Below are 16339 nucleotides of genomic sequence, written 5' to 3'. Positions count from 1 at the left end.
GGTTGATCAGGGATCCAGGCTACTGCAAGGCGGTGGTTCCATTTCCTTTTGCTTTCTTTGTCGAGGTTCAGTGGGGAGCTCAGAGCCGTAAGCTCAAATCATTGTTGTTTTGGCTCTGGCTGCAAAATGGGCTTAGAGAAGGCTCTCTGGAAAGGCCTCTCTGTTTCAGGTGAATAAAGTCTTCTCACGCAGCTTCGCTGTCCATGTGCTTCCACCTCAACTTTGCATAGTTGCACAGAGAATAAATAGGCAGTATTTGGAATTTATTTTGTGCGTTTCATACCATTTTAAGCATTTCTTGTTGACTGGAGGGGTGTCAACATTTGAACAGAAATTCTAACCCTTGAAACACAGATATAAGTAATAAGGCCAATTTTGCATGAAGTACTTCTGTGTATTTGGCCTGCTAATCGAAGGGAAGATGTTTAATTGGCAGCATTGCGGTGTTTACGGAAAATGAAAGCCCCAGGCCGTGAGGTGCCCCCTGCCGAATGTGACTTGACTGTTCGACATCATCTCTCAAATGATAGACACTTCCTCTAATGGCCCGGCCTCATCTCCTGTCTCCCCTGGAGTTTGCCTGTCTACCTCGGGCCACTCAGGAGCCCGAGCGAGCTGGCGCGCTGGGGGAAAACTTCACTGGCTGAAATATATGAACAGTAGAGTAGGAGTTTTTTTTCTCTTGATTTTTTTTTTACTGCCTCTCCTGGCAGGCATGAGATGGTTTGGCGCTGTCCAGAGAAATTACTTCTCTCTTGTCTGTTGCTGTGTCTATGGCGGTAGACCGGTGGAGACACTGTTCTGTACTGCATGTGTGGTAGCTCCAGTTGTCCACCAACAAGTACTTAAATAAGAAGGGGAAGAGGTGGCGTGTGTTAGCCTGCGTTGAACTCAGCTGTGAAATTCTGAAGCTGAGGAACGAAGGTCTGACCAGCTGCTGTGAGAACCCCCTGGGGAACACTACCCCTGGCCCATAGAGCCTTTGACATGAAGGCTGTAGGCTGTCAGTGCTGCTAAAGTTCGGTTGAATGGAGGTTGGTGGGAGAAAAGGAGTGGGATTGTGGAAACGTGATGAGAGGTCAAAGTAGGGAAATGTGGAGACCTTTGGCACTCTAGGATCACCCTGTTTTCCTGGAGTCTCACACAATATCAGTGTTTACTGAAAGCCTGTACTCCTCAGGAAATTACACAAGGCCACATTTAGGCTTCAGCCAGAGACGTGCTGCCCAAGAGGCTATAACTGTGGTTGTTATAGAGAGTGGCTCTCAAAAACACTGCTGCTACTGGCTGCTTTTACAGTGATGGGAACACACTGCTGCTGGCTGCCGTTACAGTGCTGGGAACACACCCCTGCTGGCTGCCGTTACAGTGCTGGGAACACACCGCTGCTGGCTGCCGTTACAGTGCTGGGAACACATCGCTGCATGCTGCTGTTACAGTACTGGGAACACACCGTTGCTGGCTGCCGTTACAGTGCTGGGAACACAATGCTGCTGGCTACCGTTACAGTGCTGGGAACACAATGCTGCTGGCTACCGTTACAGTGCTGGGAACACAATGCTGCTGGCTACCGTTACAGTGCTGGGAACACACCGCTGCATGCTGCTGTTACAGTACTGGGAACACACCATTGCTGGCTGCCGTTACAGTGCTGGGAACACAATGCTGCTGGCTGCCGTTACAGTGCTGGGAACACAATGCTGCTGGCTGCCGTTACAGTGCTGGGAACAGACTGCTGCTGATTCCGTTACAGTGCTGGGAACACAATGCTGCTGGTTCCGTTACAGTGCTGGGAACACAATGCTGCTGGCTGCCATTACAGTGCTGGGAACACACTGCTGCTGGCTGCTGTTACAGTGATGGGAACACACTGCTGCTGGCTGCTGTTACAGTGCTGGGAACACAATGCTGCTGGCTACCGTTACAGTGCTGGGAACACAATGCTGCTGGCTACCGTTACAGTGCTGGGAACACAATGCTGCTGGCTACCGTTACAGTGCTGGGAACACACCGCTGCATGCTGCTGTTACAGTACTGGGAACACACCGTTGCTGGCTGCCGTTACAGTGCTGGGAACACAATGCTGCTGGCTGCCGTTACAGTGCTGGGAACACAATGCTGCTGGCTGCCGTTACAGTGCTGGGAACAGACTGCTGCTGGTTCCGTTACAGTGCTGGGAACACAATGCTGCTGGTTCCGTTACAGTGCTGGGAACACAATGCTGCTGGCTGCCGTTACAGTGCTGGGAACACACTGCTGCTGGCTGCTGTTACAGTGATGGGAACACACTGCTGCTGGCTGCTGTTACAGTGCTGGGAACACACTGCTGCTGGCTGCTGTTACAGTGATGGGAACACACTGCTGCTGGCAGATGTTACAGTGCTGGGAACACACTGCTTCTGGCGGATGTTACAGTGCTGGGAACACACTGCTGCTGGTTCCGTTACAGTGCTGGGAACACGCCGCTGCTGGCTGCCGTTACAGTGCTGGGAACACACTGCTTCTGGCGGATGTTACAGTGCTGGGAACACACTGCTGCTGGTTCCGTTACAGTGCTGGGAACACACTGCTTCTGGCGGATGTTACAGTGCTGGGAACACACTGCTGCTGGTTCCGTTACAGTGCTGGGAACACACTGCTTCTGGCGGATGTTACAGTGCTGGGAACACACTGCTGCTGGTTCCGTTACAGTGCTGGGAACAGGCCGTTGCTGGCTGCCGTCACAGTGCTGGGAACAGGCCGTTGCTGGCTGACATTACAGTGCTGGGAACACACTGCTGCTGGCTGACATTACAGTGCTGGGAACACACTGCTGCTGGCTGCTGTTACAGTGCTGGGAACACACCGTTGCTGGCTGACATTACAGTGCTGGGAACACACTGCTGCTGGCTGACATTACAGTGCTGGGAACACATTGCTACAGTGCGATGAACACACTGCCTGTTGCAAAGCATTACACGTGTGGCCTAACAAAGGTGTAGACTGGGTTTACAGGGATCATTCTGTGTGGAACACTCAGAGCACCGCTTCATATGCCAGAGGAAAGTCATTTTCCCAGTGAGGGAACTATTTTATTGACTAGACCAATAGTTGTAATGCTCCTGAGGCCACAGACAGTCGATCAGAATGGATGCGTGAACCGCTCTCCTCAAACAGATACACTGTGGCAACCTTGCAGTCGGTATGTTAAACAGAACTGACCCACAAACCCGTTCAATTGCAATATGGTGCGGTTTTGAACTTTTTTTCTCCATTTTGAGATTTGGATGTAAATTCCGCCCTTGGTCCTGCAATAAGCATGAAGAATACCAATAGGTACCAATAACCTCTCGTATAGCACACCGACTGTGAAAGTGCAGTGAGCGGGGAGGGAGAGGTTGAGCCCATTATCTACCTGAGATTGGAGTCCGAAGGAGAGCAAAATGAAGGCGAAGAGTCCGTGATTAGTTTTCCTACCCCGCTACTTCTGCCACCACCTATCTTTCCCCCACATACCCTCTTCAGCCTCTCACAAGCCCACCCCCCCTCTCTCTCTCTCTCTCGCTCACTTTCTCTCTGTCTGTCTCTCTTTCTTTCTCTTTCTTTCTGTCTCTCTGTCTCTCGCTCTTTCTCACACACACCGGCCGACCTGCCTGCCTGCCGATTATGTGACTTCAGCTGCCTGGACTGGGAGGGCAGCAAATTAAATTGACCATCTCCAGAGTCTTAACAGCTGGGAATGCAGATGAGTTAAATGTCTATTTATTTTAAGGCTATGGTAATGCTGATGCTTCTCTTCTATTCCTCGCTCCCTCCCTCACTCTCTCTTTCTGTCTCTGCAGCCCCAGCACTCACCCCCTCCCTCACTCTCTCTTTCTGCCTCCGCAGCCCCAGCACTCATCCCCCTCCCTCACTCTCTCTTTCTGCCTCCGCAGCCCCAGCACTCATCCCCCTCCCTCACTCTCTCTTTCTGTCTCCGCAGCCCCATCACTCATCCCCATCCCTCACTCTCTCTTTCTGTCTCCGCAGCCCCAGCACTCACCACCCCCTCCCTCACTCTCACTTTCTGTCTCCGCAGCCCCAGCACTCATCCCCATCCCTCACTCTCTCTTTCTGTCTCTGCAGCCCCAGCACTCACCCCCTCCCTCACTCTCTCTTTCTGTCTCCGCAGCCCCAGCACTCATCCCCTCCCTCACTCTCTCTTTCTGTCTCCGCAGCCCCAGCACTCACCACCCTCCCTCCCTCACTCTCACTTTCTGTCTCCGCAGCCCCAGCACTCATCCCCATCCCTCACTCTCTCTTTCTGTCTCTGCAGCCCCAGCACTCACCCCCCTCCCTCACTCACTCTCTCTTTCTGTCTCCGCAGCCCCAGCACTCATCCCCATCCCTCACTCTCTCTTTCTGTCTCCGCAGCCCCAGCACTCCCCCTCCCTCCCTCACTCTCTCTTTCTGTCTCCGCAGCCCCAGCACTCACCCCCTCCCTCCCTCCCTCACTCTCTCTTTCTGTCTCCGCAGCCCCAGCGCTCACCCCCATCCCTCCCTCACTCTCTCTTTCTGTCTCCGCAGCCCCAGCACTCACCCCCTCCCTCCCTCCCTCACTCTCTCTTTCTGTCTCCACAGCCCCAGCACTCACGCCCCTCCCTCACTCTCTCTTTCTGTCTCCGCAGCCCCAGCACTCACCCCCCTCCCTCACTCTCTCTTTCTGTCTCCGCAGCCCCAGCACTCACCCCCCTCCCTCACTCTTTCTTTCTGTCTCCGCAGCCCCAGCACTCACCCCCCTCCCTCACTCTCTGTAATATAAACACACAGCCTTTTCTAAAGCCCCATCGCTGGCTGTGGCTAGTGGTAATCCGTTAACCTGGTTATTCCACAGATGAAATTAGATCATTTTGGAAAGTGAACATATCAATGTAAGTAGTAAGTGCACGGAATGGAGGTTCACCAATGGCATTTGCTGCAGTCCCAGGCCGTGATGGGGGAACTGTTGTTTTTGGTATGGTAATGAATGGTTCAGTCAAAAGAGATTTGATGCCAGCCTATCAGAAAGGGTGAAATCATTGCACGGACCCAAAATGTCTTTCCCTCTTTCCAATAGCTGCTCTATCAAGTTGTACTTTACACCCGATTCACAGGTCCAGATCAGGAAAAGGGTGAAACTGGGATTCTGTTAGAAACGGGATTCCTTTGCGTGTAAAACTCAGAGGAGATGACCAGCTCAAGTAGGTCGTAGCTCTCAGAAACGAGGAAGGGGACATGACAGCACCCATGACATGAGTCCACAGACGCGGGTGCTAAGCTAACCGATCAGATTAAAGGCTTTGCATCTGTCGCTTGCGTAATGACATTAAACAGTGCATCACAATTAAAGATAATCACAGATAATGAGCGCCACCAGCATAATTTGCTCCGTCAGCAGCATAGCCAAAGACTATGAGAAACAAAGAGGAAAAAGTCTGCTACTGGAGAAGGAGGGTAACCATTGGATATCTGGGTCCTCAGCCAGCGGTTGGATGGCGTAGATAGCGGATGTAAATCCAACTTTGTGATCATCATCATGACACCATTTTCAGAGGCTCAGCATCCTCTGAGGATGGTCAATGTCAGACCGAGCTGCCCAGATGCCCATTTGCCAACACGTAATTGCATGACGCTGCCAATTTCAAGCATGAAAATGTTTTCTGAAAGCGGCAGGAAACAAAAGCCCTCGATAAATATGGGGGCGACATCCTGGTTTGCATGCTGGGTAATGTATATCTTCAACGTCACCCCTCCCCTGCGAAAGCCAATGTAATTGCTGAGTAATCTGAGATATTTTGATTCTATGGTTTGTTTGAATCCCTCCAATGAAGGATGTTTGTGGAGGGTTGGTGTATTAGCTGTAGCCTTAAAACATGTACAGGCATGCATGGCAGGACAGAGGAGCCGACTCAGGCGGGGGTGTAATTGCTGTCTGTGTAAAAATCCAGTCGCAGCGTGAATGACAAAATGCTCTGCAACGTGATGATGAGCGGCGCGCGTTCGGAGGCCCTTCTGGCAAATGAAACAATGGCTTTTCGACTGACCGATCGGGTCGCAGCATGGCTGATTCGATTTGCGCCGAAGATTTGTCATTGCGGAGAGCACCAGTGTGCATCGTACACACATATAATCACTGGCAGTCCTAGGACACCCTCAGGGTACAATCAGCCCTCGTCATTGGCTTCTCTCCCTCTCTCCTTCTCTCCCTCTCTCCTTCTCTCCCTCTCTCCTCTCCCTCTCTCCTTCTCTCACTCTCTCCTTCTCTCCCTCTCTCCTTCTCTCCCTCTCTCCTTCTCTCACTCTCTCCTTCTCTCCCTCTCTCCTTCTCTCCCTCTCTCCTTCTCTCCCTCTCTCCCTCTCTCCTTCTCTCCCTCTCTCCTTCTCTCCCTCTCTCTCCTTCTCTCCCTCTCTCCTTCTCTCCCTCTCTCCTTCTCTCACTCTCTCCCGCTCTCTTTTCTTCCCCTTTTCTCAGGCTGGCTAACCCTGAACTAAAGTTTTTTTTTTTAAACAGTGTTTTATCGACAGTGCTCCCTAAGCTGCAGGGGAGATTGTTTCAGACACCATTCCTGGGGATGCTAATAGAAGGGGGATTTTTAGTCTGCTGTCTCCGATCAGGAGCAGTGGTTAATGATAGCATAATTACACCGTGATTCGTCCACCCCTGCACTTCTTGTTCCCCCGACTACCCATTCATTCCTTTGCCCACTTTCCGCAACTCCAAGCTCCTCTATGCATCTCTTCACTGATCCCTCCATCACTCGCTCGATTTGAATTCAACTCAAAGTAAATTGCTTGTTGTATTGTTCTTGCGGCTTCATTTACTACTGGGTGTGGTTAAAGGAGTTGCTCTCCCACGTACAGGGTCATTATTGAGGCAAACGTAACGTGTGGATGTGAAGCGTGGGTAGAAGCTCAACGTCACATCTCAGAGGGCCCCCTGGAGAAGTGGGGAACAGCCTGTCCTGCCTCTTGTGTGGTGGTGGGGGGGGCAGGTGTGTCCTGCCTCTTGTGGGGGGGGCAGGTGTGTCCTGCCTCTTGTGGGGGGGAGCAGGTGTGTCCTGCCTCTTGTTGGGGGAAAAAGGCAGGTGTGTCCTGCCTCTTGTGGGGGGGGAGCAGGTGTGTCCTGCCTCTTGTGGGGGGGGGGGGCAGGTGTGTCCTGCCTCTTGTGGGGGGGGGAGCAGGTGTGTCCTGCCTCTTGTGGGGGGGGAGCAGGTGTGTCCTGCCTCTTGTGGGGGGGGAGCAGGTGTGTCCTGCCTCTTGTTGGGGGGAAAAGGCAGGTGTGTCCTGCCTCTTGTGGGGGGGGCAGGTGTGTCTTGCCTCTTGTGGGGGGGAAAAAGCAGGTGTGTCCTGCCGATGTAACCGGAAGAGGACCACAACACTTAACGCGTCTAACACACATTGATGTCACAGAGGCACAAGTAGAGAGAGAGAGAGAGTAAGGGAGACTCACACAGTTCTGTACCATCAAGTGTGGGATGAGATACAGGCTCGCTGCAGCTTTCTACCCTCAGGGGAACCGCAGTACAAAGAGATCATACATCAGCATCCGTTAGTAATCGATGGAGAGGATTCTGCAAATGTATAGTCCTCTCTGCTAGTATCAGCCCTCATGCTTGGAAGCCTATGAGTGGGCCTTACTTTAGAGGCTTGTCTCTCATTCTTTCTCTTTCGCTGTCTGCTCTCTTTTCTTCACCTTGTTCTCTCTCTCTCTCTCTCTCTCTCTCTCTCTCTCTCTCTCTCTCTCTCTCTCTCTCTCTCTCTCTCTCTCTCTCTCTCTCTCTCCCCATGACTCAAACTAAACTGACTGGCCTTATTTCCTCAATCGAGTGGTCTCCAGGCGCCGACATTCCCACCGTGATGTCTGGCACATGTGAGGTCATTGTCCGTACCCTGAAGATGGGGTTGGGTGTGGTGGGGTTGGGTGTGGTGGAGTGGGGTTGGGTGTGGTTGGGCGTGGTGGGATGGGGTTGAGTGTGGTTGCGACAGAGCCTGGGCACGAACCCAGAGTCTCTGATGGCACAGCGCCCTTAACCACTGCGCCACCCGGGAGGCCCTGTTTTAGATGTTTTTGAGTACTCACTCACAGGTACTTGAGATTCAGGCGTTGTATTCTGATTGGTCGGCTTTGTTTGTGTGGGCTGCTGCGTGTCTCCTCCGATTGGTTTAGCCCAGTAAACCCGTTTAGAATGAGGAAGTCGGAAGCAGGTGTCTCTGGTTTGCTTTTCCCCTCCTTGGGTTCCAACGTCTCCTGCTTGAGGACGGGACTTCTCAGGACTCAGAGGACTGCTGTTTTCTGGCCTCATCAAGATGATCCTCATCTGCTTTATTGGTTTATCCGAGTTGTCTCTGTGCCCAGCGTAATCTCGGGCTCTAGAGGTGTAGCTGTTATCTAAACCCGATTCAGATTAGGATATCTGGTTGGAACTAATGGAGTGTGAATGGCTACTGTAAATAACAGGTTACAGTTAGGACACACAATCATGATATTCAAGGGAGAGAGGATTTCATTTTGACATATCTCTCATGCAATTTTGTTCCCTATGTGTAAGGAGTGGTATTTGGATTGAGCTGTGTTAGAATGGATATAGTGATCCCTCTTGTGACTCTCAGGGAACGTTAAAGCAGGACATTCATTCGTGTTTTACCAAGTACCTAAAAGTGTTCTGGTTGATAAACACTTATTCAGACTCGCTATGGAGTAGTGCTACTGCAGTAGCAGAGTAACTAGTGAATTAATTTAACCAACATCAATAACCATGTCTTTTTCCTTTCTCCCTTCTACAGAGGACTTGCTCCCGGGAGGATTCCCCAACATAGACATGGGTCCCCAGCTGAAGGTGGTCGAGCGGACCCGGACGGCCACCATGCTCTGTGCTGCCAGCGGCAACCCCGACCCAGAAATCACCTGGTTTAAGGACTTTCTGCCCATAGACCCCAACGCAAGTAACGGGCGAATCAAACAGCTGCGCTCAGGTAAGGAAATGGTGTAATCTGTTGCTTAGCTACACCTTCAGCTGCCACGGTTGCTTAGCTACACATTCAGCTGCCCTGGTTGCTTAGCTACACATTCAGCTGCCCTGGTTGCTTAGCTACACCTTCAGCTGCCACGGTTTTTTTTTTAAATGCAAAAGGGTGAGCAGCCATGAATCCGATTGTGAGTGCTATAGCTTAGCCCTGAAACATTATGATTGATACGCGGTGACTGGGTGGATGATTTGGGCTTGATTCTGCTCAGAAGATCTGATCGAGGAAAGGTCCCAAAAAATATTCAATGGGTCCCAGAAATGTGGAATAGAGAGAAACAGAGCTTGGTCTAGTTTTCTCCCCCTCAGTACTGTAAGTGTAGGTGTGATCTCGTAGCCCTTGATTAAACCTTAATGAGAGAGACCCAGTGCAGCAAAGTCTAACAATATATATAATTAAAGTGGTCCCGGGCAACAGTGGGTAGATCTTTTGGGTTGACAATGTGTCACCATCAGAAAAATGCAATACATCCTATTTTGATTTGCAGCTGCTAACACCAAATAAATAGTCTGTCTCAACTGAGTTCTTGCCCTAGATGTGGTCCTTGCAAAGCGCACACTAAAACACTCGGGTTTGTGATAAATATAGCAAATAGCTGTTTTCTAGGACCTTTGGCTCGTAGGAAGTGAGCAAATTACAGCTAAAAACATCCACTTGAAATTCACTCCAAGAAATTCCATGGTGGCAACAAACGAAAAAGTGTTCACTCATTTAGATGATGTCGTACAACTGTCTTGAGTGCTCCGTGTCTTGGTGTTACAGAGGGTTTCTCTGTGGGGGTATCAGGAGCTCATGGAGTGCTTTGGAGATGCTGAGGTTGTGTGTAAAATGCTCTTGACCTCCCTATCTGAGGACAGCAGTCCGCCATGAGGGATTCCTATGAAGCTGAGTTTTTCTTCCACCTATGTTATTAATGTCTAGGGTCTACAGCTGGTTTTAGCACTCGTTCAGCTTCATCCTGTGCTGTGACGGTAGGAGGGCAGACTCATTGGGCTTTTATAGGATGTACGGACAAACATGCATACTGAAACGTGATTAGGCTTTTGACATATCCTGAGATGTATGTGTGTTTTGCTTGTTGCTGTTGTTATTCATCCGTGAAGCTCAAAGAGTTACAGAGAAAGCTGGTTGGGTTGTTACTGGATTTTCTCCTGCTGAGCCGTCTGATATTGTACGTGTCTAACCCCCCTGTTTGCGTCTCTCACCTGTCTCTCTGTTCCACAATGCCTTCATTTTCTTTGCCGTGCGTCTGTGTTTTTTTACATTCAGAGCGGGTTGCCTCGCTGTGTCTATCTGTCGTTTGTCTGTCCGTTGAGATGCTGTTGTCACTGAATGCACGTCATGCAGACATCAACAACCTCTATCTGACCCACAACACAGTTCTCAGGTCATACCAATAACAATAGCAAAATGGAACTAAAACCAAATAACTCATTCTCTAACCTGAAGTTGAACACTATTTAATAATTAAAGTGTTTTTTTCCCAATTTTCTAAAAACTTTGGTAAATACTTTGCCCCTGATATGCATCCTAGATGTTTTATCCCTTGGCATTATACACAGAATAAAGCATTTAGCAATGTACGTTTTGACAAGTAGCATCCCCAAGTAATAAAGCCAGTATTTTAAATAAATAAGATGTTTTTTTTTTATGATCGTAAACTTGCCACAGTTCTACACACAAGTCAAGTGGTACATATACTTAATGTTAACCTCTTGCTGCCTGAACGCCTGTGTGAAATAGTACATTTTTGTGTGAAAAATGTCATGTAATAATCACATTCTGGGCTCATAAAAGTCCCACCTGAACAGTGTCATTCCAGCACTCTAGGTGATACTGCTAGCAGCACCTAAACCCTCAAATTAATTGTTCTGTTTTTCCTTTTTTCTATTTGTTTTTCTGTTCCATTATGATTTTCAGAAGCCTTTGGTAAGTGTCTTACTAAGTCCACAAACATCCCCATTGTCCCTGAAGCAGATGGCATTTTAACTACTTTTAAAATGCATGCCCCACATCCTCTCTCCCACGTCCTTCCTCCCTCTCTTCTTCTCTCTGTCCTTTTCCTACCCTTCCTTTTTTACTTGTATCCTTTCCCGCCCACTATGTGAACCGTCTTTGGCTCCCAGATTCAAGTAGAATGGTGAAACAAGGAGAAGAACCTGAGATGTGTGGTGTGTTACTAGCTACTTTCACCACCTTGTAGACAGTTTCACATGCTGTTGTGTAGAATTGGACAATAAGATGAGTATACCAGTATTAATTAGATGAGGGTACTGGTATTAGATTAGTATACTAGTATTAATCAGATGAGTATACTAGTATTAATTAGTGAGTATACTCGTATTAATTAGATGAGTGTACTGATATTAGATTAGTATACAAGTATTAATTAGATGAGTATACTGATATTAGATTAGTATACAAGTATTAATTAGATGAGTGTACTGATATTAGATTAGTATACAAGTATTAATTAGATGAGTGTACTGATATTAGATTAGTATACAAGTATTAATTAGATGAGTGTACTGATATTAGATTAGTATACTGGTATTAATTAGATGAGTATACTGATATTAGATTAGTATACTGGTATTAATTAGATGAGTATACTGGTATTAGATTAGTATACTGGTATTAATTAGATGAGTATACTGGTATTAATTAGATGAGTATACTGGTATTAATTAGATGAGTATACTGGTATTAGATGAGTATACTGGTATTAATTAGATGAGTATACTGGTATTAATTAGATGAGTATACTGGTATTAATTAGATGAGTATACTGGTATTAATTAGATGAGTATACTGGTATTAATTAGATGAGTATACTAGTATTAATTATATGAGTATACTGGTATTAATTAGATGAGTATACTGGTATTAGATGAGTATACTGGTATTAATTATATGAGTATACTGGTATTAATTAGATGAGTATACTGGTATTAATTAGATGAGTATACTAGTATTAGATGAGTATACTGGTATTAATTAGATGAGTATACTGGTATTAGATGAGTATACTGGTATTAATTAGATGAGTATACTGGTATTAATTAGATGAGTATACTAGTATTAGATGAGTATACTGGTATTAATTAGATGAGTATACTGGTATTAATTAGATGAGTATACTGGTATTAATTAGATGAGTATACTGGTATTAATTATATGAGTATACCAGTATTAATATGATGAGTGTAATAGTCTTAATATGATGAGTATACCAGTATTAATATGTTGAGGATACTACAGTTGTGGCCAAAAGTTTTGAGAATGACACAAATATTAAGTTTCACAAAGTTTGCTGCTTCAGTGTCTTTAGATATTTTTGTCAGATGTTACTATGGAATACTGAAGTATAATTACAAGCATTTCATAAGTGTCAAAGGCTTTTATTGACAATTACATGAAGTTGATGCAGAGTCAATATTTGCACAGTTGACCCTTCTTTTTCAAGACCTCTGCGATTCGCCCTGGCATGCTGTCAAATAACTTCTGGGCCACATCCTGATTGATGGCAGCCAATTCTTGCATAATCAATGCTGGGAGTTTGTCAGAATTTGTGGGTTTTTGTTTGTCCACCTGCCTCCTGAGGATTGACTAAAAGTTCTCAATGGGATTAAGGTCTGGGGAGTTTCCTGGCCATGGACCCAAAATATCGACGTTTTGTTCCCCGAGCCACTTAGTTATCACTTTTGCCTTATGGCAAGGTGCTCCATCATGCTGGAAAATGCATTGTTTGTCACCAAACTGTTCCTGGATGGTTGGGAGAAGTTGCTCTTGGAGGATGTGTTGGTACCATTCTTTATTCATGGCTGTGTTCTTAGGCAAAATTGTGAGTGAGCCCACTCCCTTGGCTGAGAAGCAACCCCACACATGAATGGCATGACACAGGACTGATGATAGCGCTCACCTTGTCTTCTCCGGACAAGCTTCCCAGCTTGTCAAGCTTTCCAGATGCCCCAAACAATCGGAAAGGGGATTCATCAGTGTCACGACTTCCGCCGAAGTTGGTGCCTCTCCTTGTTCGGGCGGAGTTCGGCGGTCGACGTCACCGGCTTTCTAGCCTCCACCGATCTACATTTTTTTTCCCATTTGTTTTGTCTGTATTGTACACACCTGGTTCCCATTATGTTTGAATTATTTCCCTATTTAACCCTCTGGAGCCACCATGGTTTTATGCGTGTTTATTGTTGTCAGTTGTCTCGTTTATGTGATTCTGGATTTTCGTTCTCCTTGTTGGACGATTATTTTTGAGTAAAGTTACTATTATTAATCATCTCTGTGTCCTGCGCCTGACTCCGCCTTACCCACATCACCTAGACTCTGACAATCAGAGAAAATGACTTTACCCCAGTCCTCAGCAGTCCAATCCCTGTACCTTTTGCAGAATATCAGTCTGACCCTGATGTTTTTCCTGGAGAGAAGTGACTTCTTTGCTGCCCTTCTGACACCAGGTCATCCTCCAAAAGTCTTCACCTCACTGTGCGTGCAGATGCACTCCCACCTGCCTGCGCCATTCCTGAGCAAGCTCTGTACTGGTGGTGCCCCGATCCCGCAGCTGAATCAACTTTGTGGAGCTTGCTGGACTTGCTTGGGCGCCCTGAAGCCTTCTTCACAACATTTGAACCACTCTCCTTGAAGTTCTTGATGATCCGATTAATGGTTGATTTAGGTGCAATCTTACTGGCAGCAATATCCTTGCCTGTGGATCCCTCTTTTGTGCAAAGCAATGATGACGGCACGTGTTTCCTTGAAGGTAACCATGGTTGACAGAGGAAGAACAATGATTGCAACACCACCCTCCTTTTGAAGCTTCCAGTCTGTTATTTGAACTCAATCAGCATGACAAAGTGATCTCCAGCCTTGTCCTCGTCAACACTCACACCTGTGTTAACGAGAGAAAGACTGACATGATGTCAGCTGGTCCTTTTCTGACAGGGCTGAAATGCAGTGGAAATGTTTTGGGGGGATTCAGTTCATTTACATGGCAAAGAGGGACTTTGCAATTAATTGCAATTTATCTGATCACTCTTCATAACATTCTGGAGTATATGCAAATTGCCATCTTCCAAACTGAGGCAGCAGACTTTGTGAAAATTAATATTTCTGTCATCCTCAAAACTTTTGGCCACGACTGTAGTATTAATAAGATGTGTATACCAGGATTAATTAGATGAGTATACTAGTATTAATTAGATGAGTATACTAGTATTAATTAGATGAGTATACTAGTATTAATTAGATGAGTATACTAGTATTAATTAGATGAGTATACTAGTATTAATTAGATGAGTATACTAGTATTAATAAGATGAGTATACTAGTATTAATTAGATGAGTATACTAGTATTAATTAGATGAGTATACTGGTATTAATTAGATGAGTATACTAGTATTAATTAGATGAGTATACTGGTATTAATTAGATGAGTATACTAGTATTAATAAGATGTGTGTACTAGTATTAATTAGATGAAGGTTACCTAGAAATCTTGTAGTTTATGACCAGACAAATATGACTTTGCCCCCCCCCCACACACACACACACACACACACACACACACAGTGGACCTCTGATGGCCACACATGAGAAAGCACACAGTCGAGGGCTTCAATGACCCTGAGAATTTGCACAAAAACAAGTCTTCGTTCCATAAAGGCAGGAAGGTGTAGTAGTGACGGGGTGAACTGGAGTTGTTTCCAGACTTTGGGGGGCGCTGCAGGAGAGTTGTGTGGCTGAACCCTCCAGCCCCACACTGTGGCCAGCTCAACCTTCCCTCCTTAGCCAAATGTTTTCTCAAGAAAAACTTTTCCTGCTGCCCAATGCTCCCCCACTGTCTAACAAAACTCCAACTAATGCTTTGTCGCATTATGTGTTATGGATCGGGTCTACATTTTTTAAATTTATTTTTTACCACATTTCCACACTTCAGATTTTATCTGAGGCCTGCTTTTTGAGCCTATCTGTTATAATTTGGGGTATTGAAAACATTCAAATTATTGCCTTTAGTTGTCTGTGAGAGAAACAAGTCTTCTTTGTCTCTTTTGTTTTTAAATATGAAGGTCTATTATAGCGATTTTACCTGTGAAGACGGCTAGCTGTTGTTACTGGAGATCCCAGTCTACCAGCAAGCCTGGTTTATGCTGATGAGAAAAAGGCCTGCCGCGCTCGAACCCCCTCAGCTGCCATCATTTCCAGTTGAGCAGCTGAACGCTTATTTAGTTTAATCTCCCCTTTCCAAAAGGAATGGAGCAGACGTGCTCAAGGTTGAATAAATACTTCAAAATTGTTTCTCTCTTTGGTGGGGGTGTCTTTCTTTAGTTTGGTTGAATTTATTTCCTCTACCTAGTATCCCATGCCTCTCCTCTGTTTGTTTGAAGTCTTCATTAGTTTTGGTATCAGACATCTTTGAGTCAGTCACATGTGGGAACTTACCAAGGTGTGTGAACATCACTCCGGACGCTCCCAGCAGTACCCTTGGAGACTTTAAACGCTGAGGAAAAAATATGGAAAGGTGGTTAAACTTCCTGAGTAGGGGCTCTCTTTTCTTTGTCTTTTTTTCCCCCTGTGGTTGGCTGTTGCTGTGGTACTTGATTTAACTGCAGGCAGACTTAAGCCGGGGAGGATTCTGGGATTGATGGGTCCCCTAACGAGGATGGGGGACGGCTTTCTCCTACACCCCTTCCTCCACACACTACCATCCCATGACCATACACACACACTGGTGTGTTTACCATGTACACCTCACACCTTAACAATGTGGCTTTTTAGCAACACAAAACATACAAAACACACAAAAAGTCCTTCATTTGGATGCGACTCGTGTACTGTTGAGCCTCTGGAGACAGTGCTGGTGCTGGCTGGATGGATGTGCCAGGTCCATACTGACTGCTGTGCTGATATTTGCGTGTAGAGTCCCCGAGGTGAGCTCCTTTTTGAGGTGTGGAAGAGGACTGACATTTCTCTCCTGTACCCATTGCTCCTGACCCCAGGCCCTCGCTGGTCTTGTCAGCCTGAGCAGATTATCACGAGAGAAGGGAGAGAACAATAAAAAATGGTAGAGAGAGGGAAGGTGGGATACGTACATATTCATAAAGAATGAGGTCTTTATTTGGTCTCTTTTTATTATTAGGTTTGGAATATGACCCAAATATTTCTCAAGATACTGGATGGTTTGGCGCTCCACGTGAGCTGTGTGCATCTATGTACACACACACACACACACACGCTCAGAAACACACACACACTCAGAAACACACACACACACGCTCAGAAACACACACACACACACACTCAGAAACACAC

The 16339-nt window shown here is 46.7% G+C and overlaps 1 protein-coding gene across 5 annotated transcripts in view; it reads left to right on the top strand.

Moving 5' to 3' along the window:
• The window catches only part of ptprsa (protein tyrosine phosphatase receptor type Sa), a 459556-nt gene that overhangs the window by 273075 nt on the left and 170142 nt on the right, over window positions 1-16339 (top strand). For all 5 annotated transcript variants that reach the window (XM_065009561.1, XM_065009560.1, XM_065009558.1 and 2 more), the window contains one exon: window positions 8782-8970. In XM_065009561.1, coding sequence (XP_064865633.1) covers window positions 8782-8970 — 189 coding nt within the window. The remainder of the gene's footprint in view (window positions 1-8781; window positions 8971-16339) is intronic.

This window comes from Oncorhynchus nerka, linkage group LG25 (genome assembly GCF_034236695.1).
Source record: "Oncorhynchus nerka isolate Pitt River linkage group LG25, Oner_Uvic_2.0, whole genome shotgun sequence".
Classification (NCBI taxonomy): domain Eukaryota; kingdom Metazoa; phylum Chordata; class Actinopteri; order Salmoniformes; family Salmonidae; genus Oncorhynchus; species Oncorhynchus nerka.
This window is presented reverse-complemented; position numbering and strand designations above follow the sequence as displayed.